This window comes from Elgaria multicarinata, chromosome 5 (genome assembly GCF_023053635.1).
Source record: "Elgaria multicarinata webbii isolate HBS135686 ecotype San Diego chromosome 5, rElgMul1.1.pri, whole genome shotgun sequence".
Classification (NCBI taxonomy): domain Eukaryota; kingdom Metazoa; phylum Chordata; class Lepidosauria; order Squamata; family Anguidae; genus Elgaria; species Elgaria multicarinata.
Window position 1 is genome coordinate 125837692 of NC_086175.1, and position 21835 is coordinate 125859526.

General features: G+C 46.6%; 1 protein-coding gene across 1 annotated transcript in view; it reads right to left on the reverse strand.

Annotated features, from left to right (window-relative positions):
* Positions 1 to 21541, reverse strand: part of TMEM135 (transmembrane protein 135) — a 213148-nt gene extending 191607 nt beyond the window's left edge. Inside the window, exons 1-3 of the mRNA XM_063127182.1 lie at positions 21381 to 21541; positions 8212 to 8339; positions 3395 to 3487 (exon numbers count right to left, since the gene is read on the reverse strand). Coding sequence (XP_062983252.1) covers positions 3395 to 3487; positions 8212 to 8339; positions 21381 to 21521 — 362 coding nt within the window. The 5' untranslated portion in view covers positions 21522 to 21541. The remainder of the gene's footprint in view (positions 1 to 3394; positions 3488 to 8211; positions 8340 to 21380) is intronic.
* Positions 21542 to 21835: the final 294 nt, after the last annotated feature.

The following is a 21835-nucleotide window of genomic DNA, read 5'->3' on the forward strand; positions in this document are numbered from 1 at the left end:
TTAAATTCACAATCACCAGATCTTGTGATAGCAAATTCCATCGCTTAATGACGTGCTGTGCTGTAGAAAGTAGTGCTTCCCTTTTATCTTTCCTGAATCTGTCAGATGAACACCCTTACGCCACTCAATACAGATTCTGCATAAGCAGAGCCCATATTACACAGAGGTAACAATAAGTTCTTGTAAGAATTCTTGGGAGTCTTCTGAAGTTGTGACTATTTGACAAGGAGGTGAAAAAGCAAGGATACATGAGAAGACGAGATGATGAAGGGCATTAGGACGGCCTTTTAACTTAGCATTTGCCTTAGAATCATAGAATAGCAGAGTTGGAAGGGGTCCACAAGGCCATTGAGTCCAACCCCCTTGGTGTAGGCCTTGTCACCTACACCGAGTAGCAACTGCCCCCAGACAACAGAACATTTGTCCTATCGCTGACATGACGACTAACAACAGCAGGAATAGGACATACAAAGTCCTTCCACAGTATTGCTCTTTGTTATGACAGCGTGCCCTATGAAAGAAAATGATCAAGGGGCGGGAGCATCTCCCCTACGAGGAAAGGTTACAATAGCTGGGATTGTTTAGCTTGGGGAAAAGGAGGGTAGGGGGAGACATTTTTCTTCCTCTCTCCTAATACTACTACAGTCCCATGAAGCTAATTGGTGGGAGATTCAGGACAGATGAAAAGGACTTCTTCACACAGCGCATAGCTAAGCCATGGAATTTGCTATCAGAAGATGTAGTGAAGGCCACCAAGTAACATGGCTTTAAAAGGGGATTATACAAATTCCTGGAGCAGAAGGGCATCAATAGTGACTAGTCCTGATGGCTATGTGCTATCTCCAGTAACAGAGGTAGTAAGCCTATATACACCAGTTGCTGGGGAACATGGGTGGGAGGGTGCTGTTGCGCCATGTCCTGCTTGTGGGTCTCTGGTTGACAGTTAGGGCCTTGCTAGACGAGGCCTTAGCACGCTTTGAGACCCAGTTTCCCTGCTGTGCGTCCAGATGACGCACAGGGGAATCCGGGCCCAGGCCACACTGAAGCCTGCTTTAACGCACCATAAGCGAAGTCGCTTATGGCGCGCCTTTTCCGCAGCCCCGGCTTGAGGGATCCCGAGGGGGAGAGGGAGGACGGGAGACACGGGACACACGGAAGGAGAGGGAGGACGGGCGACACGGGACACACGGAGGGAGAGGGAGGATGGGTGACACGGGACACACGGAGGGAGAGGGAGGACGGGCGACACGGGACACAGGGAGGGAGAAGGAGGACGGGCGACACGGGGGACACGGGGAGAGAGGGAGGACAGGCGACACGGGACACATGGAGGGAGAGGGAGGACGGGCGACACGGGACACAGGGAGGGAGAGGGAGGACGGGCGACACGGGGGACACTGAGAGAGAGGGAGGACAGGCGACACGGGACACACGGAGGGAGAGGGAGGACGGGCGACACGGGGGACACGGAGAGAGAGGGAGGATGGGCGACACGGAACACACGGAGGGAGAGGGAGGACGGGCGACACAGGGGACACGGAGAGAGGGAGGACGGGCGACACGGGACACACGGAGGGAGAGGGAGGACGGGCGACACGGGACACATGGAGGGAGAGGGAGGGAGGGGAAAGAGTGGGCAGGAGGCATGGAAAGAGATCAGGACTGGATGGGGCGGTTTAAGTAAAAAAAACGGCTTACCTTCTCCGGAGTCTTCGGGCCGCACGTGGCCCCTTTAACAACCCCAAAAAAATGGCTGACGCTGCAGGGCTTCCGCAGTCCCTGCGCGTCGGCCGTCTAGGAGGCAGGGCGGCGTGCGCTAATGTTAGCGCGCCGTCGCCTCGCCTCCCTGCCGGCTTATCCAGCAGGGTCTAGCAAGGCCCTTAGTTGGCCACTATGTTAACAGAGCGCTGGACTGGATGGATTCTTAGACTGATCCAGCATGGCTCTTCTTATGTTCTTAAAGCTGTGCACATGATTCATTCTGAAAATGACACGTCTTCTATTCTCAAATATTCTTAGAGCCGGGGGCCCTTACACAGAAGCACCCATAGCACTTTTAACACTGCACAATAAGGGCTGCATATACAATTGTCTGTCTCCAACTCCTGAACATGCATACAAAGCCAGCCTTCACAAAGATGACCGGTCAATACTGCTATGAGGGCTGCAAGCACTTCTCTCTCCTTTTTCTTTTGCTGGTCAGGGATACAAACCTGAGACTGACAGACATGAGGAGATTAAGTGGCAAGAGCATCATGAATTGAAAGCAGGGACAGTATAAACACAGCAGGAGGCTCATAACCATTGCCTTGTTCACCATTGCTTAAGGGATGAAGACTAGGCATAAGGGGGAATACTGGGCCCTATGTAATACAGAATACCCATCCTCTGGAAGCACCTTCTGAGGCCCCATCGTTTTCAAAGATCTTAACAGTCACTGGCTGCTCATATGTATAACCCTAAACCAAGGGCCTTGCTAGACGAGGCCTTAGCGCGCTGTGAGGCCCGGTTTCCCTGCTGTGTGTCCAGATGACGCACAGGGGAATCCGGGGTCAGGCCGCGCTGAAGCCTCCCCTAACGCGCCATAAGCGAAGTCGCTTAAGGCGCGCCTTTTCCGCAGCCCCGGCCTGAGGCCAGGGCTGCGGAACGTCTAGCAAGGTCCGTGGCTTTTTGCAGCTACTTGCTTACTCGCGAGTAGCCGGGAAAAGCCACGGACTGGGCACAGCGCTCATACGAGCGCTGTGCCCATCGGGCCGGGGGATCCCAGGGGGGGGAGATGGGGGGGAAGGCCGGACCGGCAGGAGAGGGGGATGGCGGAGGGCGACATGGGACGGGGAGGGAAGGCGGAGGGCGACACAGGAGACGGGGAGGGATGGTGGAGGGCGACACAGGAGACAGGGAGGGATGGCGGAGGGCGACACAGGAGACAGGGAGGGATGGCGGAGGGCGACACAGGAGACGGGGACGGTGAGGGAGGGCGGGGAAAGAGTGGGCAGGGGGCTTAATTAAAAAAAGGGTGGGGGGCTTAATTAAAAAAAAACACCACCTACCTTCTCCGGAGTCTTCGGGGCGCACGGGGCCCCTTTAACAAACAAAAAAATAGACCGACGCTGCAGGACTTCCGCAGTCCCTGCGCGTCTTGCGTCTTGGAGGCAGGGCGGCGCGCGGTAAAGTTAGTGCACCGTCGCCCCGCCTCCCTGCCGGCTTATCCAGCTGGGTCTAGCAAGGCCCCAAGTAACCACGTATATTGTTACTCTCAGCAAATTCTTAACACAGCTATTAAATAAATTAAATATAAATTAAATATCAATTAATGTTCCTGCATCCTGCAACTTGAATGAGTCCAACTTACAGCAAAGCAATGGAAGCAGGTAAAGAATATATGAACACGTACCTGCTTTTTCTTTCAATAAGAATAGCCACATAAGAAGCTGGTAAAGCAGCACCAAAACCAGGAGTCCAAAAATAGAATTTTCCGAGGATCCTCCTGGAAAAATTAAATGTGCAGAATTTGTTATGCTACAAGATTATTAGGGTTCATAGCTTGCACCTAACTGAAGAGCACATTCACTTATATATAGAACTCTACACACTGGACATTTCCATCAGAGGAATGGGGGTGGGGAGGCATTTTTTGCACATTTCTCCATCCTTCTTCAGACACACCCCTCTATAAATCTCAAAAATCTGCTCCGTACGGTTGGGAGATACTGGGCTCATCTACACCAAGCAAGATATTCCACTATGAAAGTGGTATGAAAGCGGTATATAGAAGGCAGGAGCCACACTGCTGCTTTATAGCAGTTTTGAAGTGCACTGATAACTGTTGGGGCCCACAGACACAGACCATATACCGTTATCACACCACTTTCATAGCGCTATATCCTGTGTGGTGTAGATGTGTCATGGGCCCCAACAGTTGTCAGTGCACTTCAGTACTACTATAAAGCAGTAGTGAAGATAGTCAGGTTGCTTACCTGTAACTGTAGTTCTTTGAGTGGTCATCTATGCATCATACCTGCGCGGAGACTCAATCGGGAAACTTCTATAGCCTAGAGTTTTGGCAGGAACCCCTCCCCCTCCTATATATATACCCAGGGTTCCCACCCTAACCCCTCACTTCTTCGTTGACCTCCATTGTGGTAGATTCAACTTAGGGACATCTCTGCTTTCAGCAGTGCTTGGAGTAAATACATTTTATTCTGTCTACTGTTCTATCGTCTTGTATTCTTCTTTCCATTTGGCGTTTTATTTCATCCGGATATATTTTATTTCGCGATCTCTGATCACTGTGCAGGCGCAGAGCCCATCAGTGTGATGCACAGAGACCATGGGCCTTGCTAGACCAGGCCTTAGCGCGCCTTCCAACCCGGTTTCCCTGCTGTGCGTCCAGATGACGCACAGGGGAATCCGGCGGCAGGCCACAGTGAGGCCTGGTCTAGCACGCCATAAGCTAAGTCGCTTATGGTGCGCTTTTTCCCCAGCTCCGGCCTCAGGCCGGGGCTGGGGGAAGTGTGGAGACTTCCGCGGCTTTTCGCGGCTCCTCGCTTACTCGTGAGGAGCCGCGAAAAGCCGCAGACCTGGCACAGCGCTCATAGGAGCGCTGTGCCCATCGGCGGGGGGGAAGAGAGGGGAGGGCGAAGGATGGGAGGGTGGGTGGCACGGGGGGAGGGCGGGTGCGATCGCGCCACTCGCCGCCTGAGCAAGCAGCCAAGCGGCGCTTGCCCGGGCAATGCCGCCCCATCCCCCCGTGCCACCCACCCTCCCATCCTTCGCCGCCCCCCCCCCCCCCCCCGTTTTAAAAAAATAAAATAAAAAAGCCACTTACCTTCCCGGAGTCTTCGGGCCACCCGCGGCCCCTTTAAACAAAAAAAAAATGGCGGACGCCGCAGGGCTTGCGTCCTCCCTGTGGCTCCGCCGTCTGGAAGCGTGGGGGAGGCGCGCTAACGTTAGCGCGCCTCGGCCCTGCCTCCCTGCCGGCGTAAGCCGGCAGGTCTAGGAAGGCCCCATGAAGAAGAACCTGCAGTACACTTTAATACTGCTATAAAGCAGTAGTGTGGGTCCTGCCTTTTATATACCGCTTTCATACCACTTTCTTAATGGAATATCCTGCTTGGTGTAGATGAGCCCAGTGTGTGAGGCTAATCTGCAAAAAATGCTTCCACTCTTTTTCTCCACCAGAAGCCTCCTGAACTTGTGTGTGTGTGTGTGTGTATGAGAGAGAGAGAGAGAGAGAGAGAGAGAGAGAGAGAGAGAGAGAGAGCAGATTTAAAGGCTGCACCAAACTTGCCATCTCATGATTCTTCTTAACAAGTACATCAAAGAACCTCATAAAATTAATAGTTATAACACCCCAGGAGGGACATCAGTTTTATAACTATTATATTTCAAAGGCTTACTTTGATATAAAGCACTATGTACATTTTCATAGCGACAAGACATATTTGTTAGCACAGGACAAATTGCAGGTTGATCCAGCTTATGCCAAAAATGTTTATTAGCAACCAATAAAAAGGGCACAATTAAAAGATGGTGGTTTAAACATTAGAAGACCTTAATAATTTGGGCCCTGCCTGCCTTGGCGACCACGTCCTCCTCCCCTTCTGGAATTATTCCATCTCAGAGGTTATGAAGAGAGATCCTTCACATGTTATTAAACATGGCTACCCATAACTATGATATTCGCTTCCTCTAGGGTACAAGCCACTTCAGCCAATTTGGTCAAGCTTTTGGAGACTAGGATTAAGATTTTAAGTTATGTTTCTTATACCACACAACTGGTATGCATTTTGAGTGGCAACCTCCAGTTCAGGTTTATAGCCATTTGCCTGGCTGACTAGGATGAGAAAGAGTTGTCAGCAGACAACCAATCAAGCTCAGAAACATTACAAAAGCTGAGTTTCCCCACTATTAGGTCATAAATGACTAACTCAGGCATGTGCAAACAAGCAAGCTAGTAAAATATTTGTAGGCTAGGACTGGACTTCTTTATAAGGTTTCTCTACGGTGATACAACTTCAATGTTGTTCTTAGGAAGAACCGAAAGAAGCTTCCCACCATTTTTTTTCCCCTTCACCGATATTGGGTTTCGAAGATTTTCCTCAGGTTCACTTCTTGAGCTGGAAGAGTGACAACTGTTGCTTAGAAAGAAAAATAAACCTGAACCTTAACACTGTCCTGACTGCTGATAGCAGATGCATGCCTTTTTCCTGTACTGAAGTAGATCTTTTTCAGGTTAGTGAAAGAAGTAGTTGCCCATCCCCTGTCTTTCAGGGGCTGGGTTTAGACAACACAATAGCCAACAACAGATTAAATAATCCACGGTACACGAAGTAGTCCATTGTTGACTACTGTGTCGTCTGTGGGGGGAAAAACACCCCACGGTTGGTTATTTCAACAAAATAACCAACTCCAACAATCAATGCTGTGCAGAGTTGTTTATCTGCACAACCGTTGATTATTGTGTCAGCTGTCAGCCCCGTGGATTATTTCTCCTGCCTACAGAGTCTTAGGGCTCATCTACACCAAGCAGGATATTCCACTATGAAAGTGGTATGAAAGCGGTATAGAAAAGGCAGGAGCCACACCAAGCAGGATATAGCAGTATGAAAGCAGTGTATGGTAGGTGTCAATGGGCCCCAACAGTTGTCAGTGCACTTCAAAACCACTATAAAGCAGCAGTGTGGCTCCTACATTTTATATACCGCTTTCATGCCACTTTCATAGTGGAATATCCTGCTTGGTGTAGATGAGCCCACAAGGCAAGAGCATCAGAAACCTCTGCCGCACTTGCCCAGCAGGGTTCTATAAGCAGGAGAAATAATCCCAGCCTGGGAAGTGCTTGGAGAGCTGCCTGTTGTGCCGTCCCTTGGTGGGGCACCACAATCCTCGGTTTCCCATGCGCTTCCCGGGACATGCCCATTAGTTCTAACACTCAAGACCAGAGAGAACATCGTCGGTCCCTTGCCCATTTGTTCTGATGCAGAAGCCGGGGAGAGCCATCAGCTTCTCTCCGCCTGCCCCACCCCACCCCATGGAGTGGCGGCACCCTGATACGGTAAGGGGGAACAAGCGCTGCCATTTGGGGGGGAGGGAGGGGGGAGAGAGGCCCCTTCCCCCCTCCTCCCCTGCCTTTATAGCCTACTCCACAGATGAGTTATTAGCATGTCGCCCAAGCGCAACATTCAAATACTCATCCGTGAAGTGCGTTATAAGGGCAGGGTTGGCTATTGTGTCATCCAAACGCGCACAGTAAGTCATTGCTCTCAGGGTACTCCTGACTGGAAAGAGGAAAACCTGGAACAGGGACTCATCCTGACATGAAGCAGGCAGCTTCCTCTGAAGGCAAGCTGTTCTTGTGTAGCTTTGCACTGGGAGTAATTGAGTGGTCCAATTGTAACTGAGTCTTATTTACATATGCACACACATATACAAATTACCAACCCTCAGAAGTTATCGCCCTCTACGAGGTGAAAACAGGCTCTCTGTGTTCAGATGGGCCTTTATTTCATTGATTCTTACCATATATTAGCAGCTTTCTTACAACATATTAATGAACCCCCAGCACACAATTTGGTAAATGCATAGTTAGGGATTAGATTAGCTCTCCTAGTCCACTAAAAGGAAGGGAAAGGAGGGGTATTAGCATTATACTTTGCACTGATGGCCTTTCCTACTTTCCTCAAGTGAAAATTCTTCATTCCAAATGTTAAGAGCGAAAGTGGTAAATATGCCAGGATATGCAAGACAATACTGTTTTTAAAAAAGCTTCTCAAGCTCATAATGCCCCAGAGAACAAAATAAAATATTTACCAGACATAAGATGTTGTTGTAAGCTGCTTAGCTGTGCAAATGAAAGAGTTAAAAGACATTTCCTGGACAGAAAAATGGGCTTGCTTTGACAGGATGGAAAGCAAGCACATTTTAGCTAGCAAATAGGAAACAGCACTTGACTGCCATGTCTAGAATAGTGAAAAATATGTGCATGTTATACTAGTTAGCTCAGAAAATAAGGCCTAGGGATGAGTTAGGAGAGCAAATAATAACGGGGGGGGGGGGGCTTTTTCGCAGAGATTCATGAATCCTGTTCCAAAAAAGTCCTGTTAAAGAAAGTTAAACAGAGAAATAAATTTCAAAGTGAACATTAGTTTTGGAGTAGGACAATTCACCACTCTCAATTTTTGACAAAGTTGTAGAACCAAACCAACCAACCTTAAAATGCAGAAAAATGCAATATATAGACTTCCATTTGCTGTTAGAAAGGATGTTGATTGCAAGATTTCAGGGAGCAGTTTGTGCAAATAATAATCAAGTTTTCGCTTCCGGAGAATTGCAGCAATCTGTAAGAGAAATGCCAATCCACGTTCATTTATTCATGTATTACATTTTTAACCTGCAGTTCCTCCACTGATCTCGGGGCAGCATACAAAGGAATCTTCTCATCTGTTTTATCCTTTAAAGCAATGCCCTCTGAGGTATACCCCTACTGGCTCAGTGTAGTGAAACTGAGATCTGTATTAAAAACTCTTGAGCATGTACAGTCAACAATCAACTCAACTCATGGACCTCAGTATTGTTAAGGCCAATAAAATGGGAGATTTTTTTAATAGAACTTCTTCCATGAAGCTATCCAAAATGTTGATCCTATAAGGAACATTACCACCTTACATTTCATTCAGATGTAAGTTAGGGTTAGCTACTAGGGTTGTGCACTCCGCTCTGGAATTATCTGGTAACCACAAACATCCATAGAGCATTCAATCTTGCAGAGCAGGTTGGCCACTTCCAAACCCATCAATTAATATCAGAGCAGAGACGTGCCCAATCAGAGCTTCTAATGTCTCTGGAATTATCCTGCTCTGTGTGTGTGTGTGTGTGTGTGTGTGTGTAAAGTGAATATCTCCATATCTGTAAGACACTGAGTAGGGTGAGGGGTAGCTTTGATATTGACTTCTGTGGCTAACCAATAGGAATAGCCACGGCGCTGTCCCTGACCATGTTCTCCTCCAATCGCAGTGTTCAGGGAAGTGGGAAACACTAACTGGCTGCTGATTCTGGCCACGGTGCGGGAGGGAGAGAGGAAGCGTGTTTCTGCTCAGACTCACAGAAGTCAATCATCCACATTTCCAGTGTGAAAGTGCTGTTGGGCTGGCTGGTGAGTGAGAAAGCTTCTATACCTGAGTCAGGTACAGGCAGGCTCTTTATTTCAGTGGCTGGGTACAGGGGAGGAGGGATCCATCCAATAGATCTGGGGGGCACCAGGTTGGAGAAGACTGAAGTGGGGAATTTTTTTAAAAAAAATCATGGCATGAATGGATCTAATTCAAATTGGCAAGGCTAAAGCCCTCCTTAAGAGCTATCACCTTGCCATGTTTCATCTCTTTATCTATAAAAAGTACGCAGATGTAAGCATTTTTGTTAATTTCCATTTTAAAATTCCTAAAAAATCAAAGCATGAACTGATCTCATTCAAACTTGGAATGGCTAAAGCCCTTCTTAAGAGCTATCACCATGCCAAGTTTTATCTCTTTTTCTTTAAAAATGAGGGAGCTGTAAGCATTTCTGTTAATACCAGTTAACCGAATACAGAACAGTTCTTCGAGGGTAATCAACGATTCAGAGAGGGGGAGTGAGGGGGAAGGGCTCCAAAATCGAGGCAGAGAATCACCTCTACAGAGCTCCAGATCGAATTTTGAGGCAAAGACCCACTTTGCACACCCCTCTGTTCACCTCCTCTGCATGTTTTTTCAGAGCTCCTATTGAATTGAATGAGGATTGCAAGTAGGTTGCGTATGATTACTATCTTAAAGATCTTGTTTCCTTTACTCCATTATTAATATGCATTGCAAAATTGTGGATACCTTATTATAAAATGTAATTGCTAAACTTTGTGGGATCTTTAATATGAGTTTTAAAACTAGAGCACAAAGTACTCTGTGCAACCATTAAATACTATGTTCTATGCTAGCCTTCCCCAACCTGGTGCTCTCCAGGTGTGTTGGTTGGAGATGATCTGAAGGGCACCAGGTTGGGGAAGGCTAGCATAGAACATAATATTTAATGGTTGCACAGAGTACTTTGTGCTCTAGTTTCAAAACTCATATTAAAGATCCCACAAAGTTTAGCAATTACATTTGATAATAAGGTATCCACATTTGCAATGCATATTAATAATGGAGTAAAGGAAACAAGATCTTTAAGATGGTAATCATACGCAACCTACTTGCAATCCTCATTCAATTCAATAGAAGCTCTGAAAAAACATGCAGAGGTGAACACCCTTCAAAAGTATCACTTTCAATCTACCTTTATCCATCCTATTTCCAAACAGATCGTGTATATAAAGGGAGGGAGGAAGACTTCTCATTTGTGGTGCCAGTTACTGGGGAACATGGGTGGGAGGATGCTATTGCACCATGTCCTGCTTGTTCAACCCTGGCTGATGGCTGGTTGGCCACTGTGTGAACAGAGTGCTGGACTAGAAGTTCCTATGTGCCCATTTATGTAGATATATATAAAGGCGCACAAGCTCAAACAGCAAATACAGCTTCAAAAAGATAGCTTGATTTCTGGTTGTATGCTTCACAGCAGACACAAAAACTACTAATACATTTATGAAGACTAAAGACTCTCCATAAAATTTTACATCTTGAAGAAGAAGTTGGGGGAAGAGACACACCACAATTTATATTCTTTTCGTATTGTGCAAGTTCAGCATTGACATTTATTCCCCTGAAGTTTCCAAGATAGCATATTGCTCTTCTATACCTTTTTTCTTATAGTAAGATGACAATAAAGGCAGAATGAGAAGTGAAATATTAATAGCTCAAGCCAAAGTTCAACATCCCTGCTATCCTCCCTTCCTTGCTTCATATTATTGATTTTTCTTTGTCCTCTGGTTCATTTCCTTCTGCTTTTAAACATGCTTCAGTCTCTCCTATTCTCAAAAAACCTACTCTTGATGTGCTTTCTCTTTCTAATTACCATCCTGTCTCTTTGTTGCCTTTTGTTTCAAAGATCCTGGAGCGTGTGGTCTACTCTCGTTGTCTTGATTTTCTTTCTAGTAACTCTGCTCTGGATCCTTTTTAATCTGGATTCTGTCCTTTGCATTCCACTGAAACAGCCCTTACTAAGAGTCATTCAAGAGGCAGCTGGACAACCATCTGTCAGGGATGCTTTAGGGTGGATTCCTGCATTGAGCAGGGGGTTGGACTCAATGGCCTTGTAGGCCCCTTCCAACTCTGCTATTCTATGATTCTATGATTCTAAGATTACCAATGATCTTCTTATTGCCAAGTCTAAAGGCCTTTATTCTGTTCTTATTCTCCTGGATCTTACTGCAGCCTTTGACACGGTTGATCACGATCTTCTTTTGGATTCCCTTCACAACCTCGGATTTTGTGGCTCCGTCTATAACTGGTTTGCCTCCTATCTAGTGGGTCGCTCTTTCAACGTGTTGGCTAATGGCAGCTCGTCGTCTTCTTTTCCCCTTTCAGTAGGGGTTCCGCAAGGCTCTGTGCTTGGCCTGTTGTTGTTTTCTTTATACATGTTGTCCTTAGGTAATCTTATTCAATCTCATGGTCTCCAATATCTTCTTTATGCCAATGATACACAATTATATCTTTCATCTCCAAAACTTCCCCCTGATGTTCATAATCGTATCTCGGCATGTCTTTCAGATATCTCAGCTTGGTTGCTTCATCGTCATTTGAAACGTGGGCCGTAGCTAGACCTAAGGTTTATCCCAGGATTGTCCTGGGGTCAAACCTGTTCATCTAAGTGCCACACAGGGCATCCAGCGCTCAGGCAGGGATGAACCCGGGATAATCGTGGGATAAACCTTAGGTCTAGCTACGGCCTTAATATGGCAAACACTGAATTGCTTGTTTTTCCTCCTAAACCTTCTCATCTTTCATTCTCTCTTACTGTCAATGATGTTACACTTACTCCAGTTAAGGAAGCTCGTAGTCTTGGCTTTATATTTGACTCCTCGCTTTTCTTTATTCCTCATATTGAGGCAGTATCTACATCCTGTCGTTTTTCCCTGTATAATATTGTCAGGATTCAATCATTTTTGTCTGTCTCTTCTGCCAAGATTCTTGTTCATGCATTGGTTATTTCTTGGTTGGACTACTGTAACCTTCTTCTCACTGGCCTTCCTTCTTCTCACATCAGTTCGTTGGTTTCTGTTCACCACTCTGCTGCTAAGATCATCTTCTTGGCTCGCCGCTCTGACCATGTTAGTCCACTTCTGAAAGCTCTTCATTGGCTTCCAATTCACCTCAGAATCCAATATAAACTTCTCCTGTTGACCTACAAAGCTTTTCACAGTCTAGCTCCTTCCTATCTCTCCTCTCTCATCTCACACTATTGCCCCGCTCGTACTCTTCGATCCTCTGATGCCATGTTTCTTACCTGCCTAAGGGTCTCTACTTCCCTTGCTCGGCTTCGTCCATTTTCTTCCACTGCCCCTTATGCCTGGAACGCTCTTCCAGAACATTTGCGAACTACAAGTTCAATCGCAGTTTTTAAAGCTCAGCTAAAAACTTTTCTTTTTTTCTAAACCTTTTAAAACTTGATTTTGATCTTACTTTTATACTGTTAGTTTTACTCTACCCTGTGCCTGCTTGGTGCATTCTCTTCCCCTTCTTATTGTTTTATTATGATTCTATTAGAATGTAAGCCTATGTGGCAGGGTTTTGCTATTTTATTGTTTTACGCTGTACAGCACCACGTACACTGATGGTGCTATATAAATAAATAAATAATAACAACAACAACAACATTCAATTAAGAGACTAATACTGGTATAGTAATTTAAAAAAAATGGACCAATCTAGATGAAAAAAGTTAATATTTCTAATTTTAAAAAACCAAATAAATCTGATCTAAATTTTAAACATCCAACAAATGTTCTAAAACCTGATTTTTTTATTAAAAAAATTAATCACCATTTTTTATCCATCCTTCCTCGTAGTCATTTTTTTTCAAAACTAAAAAGCCTCAATTGCTTTAGACACAAGGCGTTCCTGGTTTCTTAACTAGCCACAGTTCCAAGTTTGGATATAACGAAGAAAGTTTCTTACAAAAAAAGTCAGTCTCCTTGGGATAGTAGCTTTATACTTGTTCCCTTTCCAAATAATTCCTGACAGAGACTTCGCATTTTTCACCACCACCACAAACTGCCTTTCACTGCTTCATTCCCACTTTTCTAAACAACACAGGAGCACCCCGGCCGTTGGTTATTTGCCATGATGTGAAACCTGGAAATGTGGGTTGATGAAGAAGAAATCATCCCGGAGTTTTAACCCAACAACAAATCATGAGTTAAAACTTGGGCTTGTTTCCCCCTCAACAACCCGGCATTCTGTGTTCACAACAGGGCGTTCCTCGGTTGTTTACAAAAGTGAGAATTAAATGGAAGCAGCAGGCAGGCAGGAGGTGGCATATTCCTTCCCAACAACCCGTGGGTTTTCATTACATGCAATCTGGGCCATCCTTTCACAGCTCTCCACTGCCCAACTTGGTTTTTACCATACTGAATAACTTGGATTCATTCACAAACTTGACTGCCTTGCTGGTCACCCGACTCCAGATCATTTATGAACAATTATATAGCCCCATCCCTAAAATTGATCCTTAAGGGATGCCACATCTTACAATTCTTCATTGTGGTAATTGTCATTTCAACCTACCCTGTTGCTTCTTATGCCTCAGTTACTAATGCATAATCCTTAACATGCTGATTTTAAAAAGTTCTACTTGCAACACATGCCAATCACTTGATTTTTTTTTAAGTCTCAAAAAGCCAGCTTCATATCATACACCACCCTTCAAATTTCGACTAATTGTGCTGCACCTGACACCCATCTTATGTTTCAAAAAAATTAAGTTTGTGGCCAGCTGGAGCTCAAGAGATGAAGAGGTTAAAACAAAAACCTAACACTTTCTGTCACTTATTGGATCATGGAACTGTTCCGTGATTCATCTTCCTTTCATAAATAGGTTTTATAAATCTGGTCAGATTGACTGCATTTGTTGCCATGTCATGTAAGCATGTCAAGGTGAAGTAAACTTTAACACTGACTGGAATATTTACATTTAAAAATTCTTTTTAGTATACGAACAAAAATAACCCTCAAGAACTGTTGTTACCATATACAAAAAAAACAAAAAAAACATCCAAAATATCACCCATAAAATTCCTGAACTATCTCTGATCCTGCATTTCTCAGATTATGGAAATAAGAAAAGAATTTTAAACTCCTGGCTTGCAGGATCCAAAAAGCAGAACACTTTGAATGAGGGGTCAGAGTTCCAATGAACAAATCTGGATTGAGGTTAAAGTTTTCTCAGCAGCTTTACTTTGAGTTCTAGAAATGCCTTCATTCAAACATAAAAAGAAAAAAAGGCCAGCCAGACACTCATAAAAGGCCAGCTAGACACAAAAATACACACACGAACACAGGACAGCCACTTCTCTGTGGGGTGATCCCCTGGCACAGAATAAGGTATTTTAAAATATTTCAACCTTCTCAGCCGGTCCAGTTGCATAAGTCTCTCTACCCAATTGGCATCCTCCCACTTTGCAAAATTTAAATGAAAAAGCTTCACAAGTAGTTCTACCCCACAGCACTCTGCATCTTACCACCCCATTGTGCATACTCTTCTTTCTCTGGACTTCTCTCAAGAGGGTTGCATCCCATCAAAATGCTTGGAGGTTACTTAACATCACAATAACAGAAGTTCAGCTACAATGGATACTACAGGTTAGGAAAGATAGCACCAAGTCCAAGAGGTCACCACCAGCATGGTTAATGAACAGTGTCAAGGAAGCTATTAGAGAAAAGAGGGCTTCCTTCAGAAACCAGAAATGTTGCCCAAATGAGACAAACAAAAGGGACATTGGTGGCAAAGATCCCAACTTTATGTAAGGTGACCATATGAAAAGGAGAAGGGGACTCCTATATCTTTAGCAGTTGTATAGAAAAGGGAATTTCAGCAGGTGTCATTTGTATGCATGCAGCACCTGGTGAAATCCCCCTCTTAATCACAACAGTTAAAGCTGCAGGAGCCCTGACCTCCTTAGTATCTTGTCACTCTAGTATAGCTCCTGCAGCTTTAACTGTTGTGAAGAAGGAATTTCACCAGGTGCTGCATGAATACAAATGACACCTGCTGAAATCTCCTTTTCTATCCAACTGTTAAAGGTACAAGAGCCCTGTCCTCCTTTTCATATGGTCACCCTATGTATACACTGATGCTGAGCTAGCGGTGAGTGACAAGAAAAAGTTCTTGAGGTTGTGGTTTACAATTTGATGAAAATATTGAACAAGTGTGAGGCTGTTGTGAAAAAGGTAATCCCATATGAAGCACAATTAGGAAAGGAATTGAGACTAAAACAGCAAATAACATACTGCTCTTATACAAATAAAATGATGAAGAGGTTGGAGCATCTCCCATCCCAGTCTCCCTCTCTGTTTCCACAAATATCTCCACCCTATTTTATTTATTTATTTATTCCATTTATATCCCATGATATTTCCTCCTTAAGAAACCCAAGGCGGCATACATAATCCTCCTCCTTTCTTCCCCCATCAACATCCCTGTGAAGTAGGTTGGGCTGAGAATCTGTGATTGGCCCAAAGTCACCCAGTGAACTTCCATGACTAAGTGGGACTAGAATTCGAATCTCCCGACTCCCAGTCCTACATTCTAACTACTACTCCATGCTCACTCATTTTTGCCTTTTCTCCCAGTAAGGAATCTCAGATGCACACTAAAGGAATCTCAGATGCAGGCTGGCTGTGCAACATGACTGTCTGCAACAGAAAGAGTGGTGCCAACTCTACTATGCACTTCCGAATCTAAGGAGGAGGAGGTGGAGGAATACAGATATATGGATGCAAACATTTTTCCATCCCTGCCTCCACTTTTGATAAATGTTGTTTGGCCTTAAATGTTCCCGCAAAGAGATAAAAAGGGACTACAATGTATATGTAATTTTGAACTCCTCCAGAGAATCACACAGAGTCAGGAAATGGGTTACAATCAGCCTTTGGCCTTATGTTGCATAGGCATGTCCTAGCTCTTCATATTCTTCAGAAAATGAAGCAACAAGCTGGTTTTCTTCAAAATCTGGTCACAATCCAAGCCTCAACAATGTCCCACTGAGTTTAATGGGACATACAACCAGGTAGTCGTGTACAGAATTACAACCTGAGCCTATTGATTGCAATGGCTTAAGTACATTTCATTCTGTACTTGATATATGCTCCCTTCAAGCTTGGTTTATTTCAAAACAGAACAGCTCTTTACAAGCAAATTAAATATTTGCACAAGATCAAAAGTGTTAGCAAATCTACCCTGTACATACAAAAGACTTAGTATGAATGTATTACAACATGTACTCAGAAATGACTACATATTTACAAGGACGCACAATACGACATGCAAAACATAGGCCAAATGGCCCATCTAGACCAACAGTGCATATTGGTAACTTTGAATGTAGGTTGGTCCTTCAAGTCCCCACCTTGGCACCTTTCATCCATGTTGGTAACTGAATCTTGGATCTTCTATAAAATACACCATGGTGCATATAATAGCAAACACACACAACTCGTTGGCCACAAACAGAAGGAGGAATCCTATGGTTTCTAGTTATTGTCTGAGGGACCATAAGAAACTGGGGATTTACCCCTCCGAGATTGGAGACAGCGTTCCCACCTCGGAAGAGTCGAAGATCTGACCCCCTCTCTTCCCCCTCCCCATCGCAGTGGTGCGGGAAGAACTCTTCCGGCTGCCCTTCAAGGTTGAGAAGCAACCTCAGAGGGGGTGTTTAGTAGGCAGGGAGGGAGGAAACCAGAAAGCCCAGGATATGAGCTATCCTGAGCCTCCTCAGCCTCCTTCCCTCCCCATCTGAAGCACTAATGCTTTTGAAAAATACAGGGTGGGAAGTCAGGGAGATGAAGATCATCTCTGTCATGCCTTCCGCCCTGCATTGGATAATTGGTATCCTCTGTGTACAGATTGCATCCTAATTCTGTTAAAGATTTGAATTGGGGACAGCAATTTTGAATTGGGGAGGAGCCATAAACTCAGGGATAGAGAACATTATGTTTTGCATGCAGAATTTCCCAGAATCCATTTCTGGCATCTCCAGCTAAAATGACCAGGTATTTATTTATTTATTTATTTATTTAGAGTATTTTTATCCCGCACCTCAGCCAAAAGGCTCTCGGAGCGCCTCACAATGTATCAATAAAGAGGACAGTCCCTACCCTGAGGCTTACATTCTAAAAAAGACATGACACACAAGGAAAAGTGTATGGGGAGAGAAGAGGGAGAATATAAAAATAAATTAATGAGACTGCTTAGGCTGATGGGAAGGCCCTGCTCCGTCCTCTCATCTCCCAATGGAGGGGCAAACCAACAGCCACTTCTTCCCCACAAGGTGAAGATGTTAGCCCTGTATGGGAGGGGTCCAACTGAAGCAGGCTCTGATGGTGCCTGCCTGCTCCAGTCTCCCTCGCATCTTCTTCCCCACAGGGTGAAGATGGCAGTTAGCCCTGTGGGGGGGGGGGTCCAACTGAAGCAGGTAGTTGTCAAAAGATCTCAATCTGAAACCCTGGTGAGCTGCTGCCAGTCAAACACAGTTATGTTGTTATCCTACAAAGCCCTAAACAACTTGGGACCAGGATACCTAGCAGACCACCTTCCCTTGACCCGAACAACAACTACGATCCTCAGAGGAGGTCCTACTGGCCATTCTGAGATGAACGGAATGCCGCCATGAAGAACCTCGGCAGCGGGCCTTGTCTATGGCAGGACCCACCCTCTGGAGGACCCTCCCTAGTGCGATTCAGGAGGCAGAAAACAATATCTTTTAAACGACTCCTGAAGACATACCTTTTTTCACAGGCTTTCCCCGATCTTTATTGTAGCTGGTTTTATATTGCCTTTTAAACTTTTAATGTTTTAAATTTATACTTGTATTTTATGGTTTTTAATTGTGCACTGCCCAGAGAGCTTCAGCTGATGGGCAGTATAAAAATGTAATAAATAAATAAATATAAAATAACTTAAGCAATACTGGGATAGATAGACTAGTAGTCGGACCTGGTATAAGGCAGCTTCCTATGTTCTCTGTGGACATGTCCATACGATGCCTTATCCAGGGGATCGCCCCGGGATCATCCCTGTGTGTCCACATGACGCACAGGGGATCCCAGGGGCAGGGAGGGATGATCCCTCCATTTCCCCAGGATTACTGGGATGGTTTTTAGCCTGATTTTTCCCGCAGTCTTGGGATGACTTTTGTGCTGGAGCACAGGTGCGCTCCAGGTCCTGTCTTTTTTTTTTAAAAAAAAAAAAAAAGGCAGACACAACGTTCTCCTTCCTCCCTGGATGTCGCACGCCATGTGTGGACTAAGGGGGAGGATCTCACAATCAGCATATCGTGAGATTCTCCCCCTCCCCTCCCCTGGTGTAGACATGCCCTGTGTTTCCCAACTCACACTTTTAACCATTATGTCACATGTGCCCTTTCCACTTGAAACTGCACTTTCAACATCCATCGAGACAAAGATTAACTGGAAGTTGGAGCTTATAGAACAACAATATAGAATAAAAGCTAATCAGTACAAATCAAATAGCACCCTAAGCAAGCAAGTACACTAATCCACAAAAACATGCATTAATTTATACATAGACTTTGCAACGCCCAAATTGCCAACACAGGTGTGGATTCCTGCACTGTTGCAGTGCACTGACACTTGCCACTTCCCCCACCCCTTCCACATCTCCCATCTTTTCAACAGCTGAGTGAGAAGTAAAAATACACAGCCTATTGCTATCATATCCAGCTGCAGTAGTAGTGGGAACACACAGGGTATGTTTGATAGCAAAAGGATGTGAGGAAAGGGGAGAAAGTGTACATAGTTTTGGGTGTGGGGAATGGCTAAAGAACAGAAAGATTCAGGACAGTGAAAAGAAAGGAAAGTCAGCAGTGATATTCACTGCTCTGAGAGTGAAACCAGGGCAATTAGAGGTATAGAAATCTGGCATGATAGTTGGGATACACTGGCCATTCTATACCCCCCCCCCCCGCCCTGCTCTCCTACAACCAGTGTACCCCCCAGAACTCATCAGCCCTAACGCAAGCTCTTCATATATAACCTCTTGCCTCACAGCCTTTTGTTATATACTTGGGAATAACTGGGCACATATGAACTGAAAGCATCTGATACAGCACATTTACCATTCTAATTACTTCCATACTTCTCATCCTCTTCTCCCATCTCTCCTATGGCCAGTATCCCCTCCTTCCTCCTCCCCAACCCTCTGGAAGTCTATCACCTGCACCACGCCAATAGCATCCTTTCACCCTCACCTTGTTATCCTTCCAAAAAAGCCTCCCCTTTACCAGTCCTTCACACCCACCCCCTTTCCCGGGGGGGGGGTCCATTTAACCCCCTTCTGCCCCCAAATAGCATCCTTTCGCCCTCACCTTCCCCTCCTTCCATAAAGCCTCCCCTTCACCTGTCCTTCACACCCACCTTCTTCTCCTGGGGGGGTTCCATTTAACCCCCTTCTGCCCCCAAATAGTATCCTTTCATCCTCACCTTGTTATCCTCCCAAAAGCCTCCCCTTTACCAGTCCTTCACATCCACCCCTTTCCCCTGGGGGGTCCATTTAACCCCCTCCTGCCCCAAATAGCATCCTTTCACCCTCACCTTCTACTCCTTCCAAAAAAGCCTCCCCTTTACCAGTCCTTCACACCCTCCCTTTCCACTGGGGGTCCATTTAACCCCTTCCTGCCCCCAAATAGCATCCTTTCATCCTCACTTTGTTATCCTTCCAAAAAGCCTCCCCTTCACCAGTCCTTCACACCCTCCCCTTCCACTGGGGGTCCATTTAACCCCTTCCTGCCCCCAAATAGCATCCTTTCATCCTCACCTTCTCCTCCTTCCAAAAAAGCCTCCCCTTTACCAGTCCTTCACATCCACCCCTTTCCCCTGGGGGGGTCCATTTAACCCCCTCCTGCCCCCAAATAGCATCCTTTCACCCTCACCTTCTCCTCCTTCCAAAAAAGCCTCCCCTTTACCAGTCCTTCACACCCTCCCCTTCCACTGGGGGTCCATTTAACCCCTTCCTGCCCCCAAATAGCATCCTTTCACCCTCACCTTCTACTCCTTCCAAAAAAGCCTCCCCTTCACCAGTCCTTCACATCCACCCCTTTCCCCTGGGGGGGTCCATTTAACCCCCTCCTGCCCCCAAATAGCATCCTTTCACCCTCACCTTGTTATCCTTCCAAAAAGCCTCCCCTTCACCAGTCCTTCACACCCTCCCCTTCCACTGGGGGTCCATTTAACCCCCTCCTGCCCCCAAATAGCATCCTTTCACCCTCACCTTCTACTCCTTCCAAAAAAGCCTCCCCTTTACCAGTCCTTCACACCCTCCCTTTCCACTGGGGGTCCATTTAACCCCTTCCTGCCCCCAAATAGCATCCTTTCATCCTCACCTTGTTATCCTTCCAAAAAGCCTCCCCTTTACCAGTCCTTCACATCCACCCCTTTCCCCTGGGGGGGTCCATTTAACCCCTTCCTGCCCCCAAATAGCATCCTTTCACCCTCACCTTGTTATCCTTCCAAAAAGCCTCCCCTTCACCAGTCCTTCACACCCTCCCCTTCCACTGGGGGTCCATTTAACCCCCTCCTGCCCCCAAATAGCATCCTTTCACCCTCACCTTCTCCTCCTTCCAAAAAAGCCTCCCCTTTACAGTCCTTCACACCCTCCCCTTCCACTGGGGGTCCATTTAACCCCTTCCTGCCCCCAAATAGCATCCTTTCACCCTCACCTTGTTATCCTTCCAAAAAGCCTCCCCTTTACCAGTCCTTCACATCCACCCCTTTCCCCTGGGGGGGTCCATTTAACCCCCTCCTGCCCCCAAATAGCATCCTTTCACCCTCACCTTCTCCTCCTTCCAAAAAGCCTCCCCTTCACCAGTCCTTCACACCCTCCCCTTCCACTGGGGGTCCATTTAACCCCTTCCTGCCCCCAAATAGCATCCTTTCATCCTCACCTTCTCCTCCTTCCAAAAAAGCCTCCCCTTCACCAGTCCTTCACATCCACCCCTTTCCCCTGGGGGGGGGTCCATTTAACCCCCTCCTGCCTCCAAATAGCATCCTTTCGCCCTCACCCTCCCCTCCTTCCATAAAGCCTCCCCTTCACCAGTCCTCCCCCCACCCCCACCCCCTCCCACTTACCCCACCCCCACCCTGGCATCCTCGCCCACCCCCTGCCCTCTCACCCTTCCCTGGGTGCCACCCTTCTTCTCTCAGCCCTTCTCTGCCGCCCCCCACCCGAGGGCCTCTCACCAGGTAAAGGGTCCCGTAGATGCGGAGCGACTCCCCCAGCGCCCCCTGGGTGATGTGCACGAAGGCCCGGCCGCAGTGGGGGTGCCAGGTGTGCCCCACCTCGTAGCAGTTGTGGGGGATGGATTTGCTCAGCGCCGCCATCTTGGCCCAGCGGATGCAGCCGTGGGGGGTGGAGGGCGGAGCGAGCCAGTGGGGGAGAAATAGGGCCGGGAGACGGAGGCGGCGGAGGGGGAGGAGGCGCCGCACGTCACGGCCAATGCAGGAGAAAGGTCGCGCGGGGCGGCTCGAGCCGCCGAGGTTACTCGCGGCCAACCTCCTCCCCCTTTTTTTCCGCCTTCTGTCTCCGCCGCCGCCTTTTGCCGGCTCCGGCTCGCGTGAGCCGCGTCAGCCAATCCAGAGGCGGGTCTCACCAGGGCCATGGAGCGGGCAGAGGGGGAGGAGGGAGGGAGAGAGGG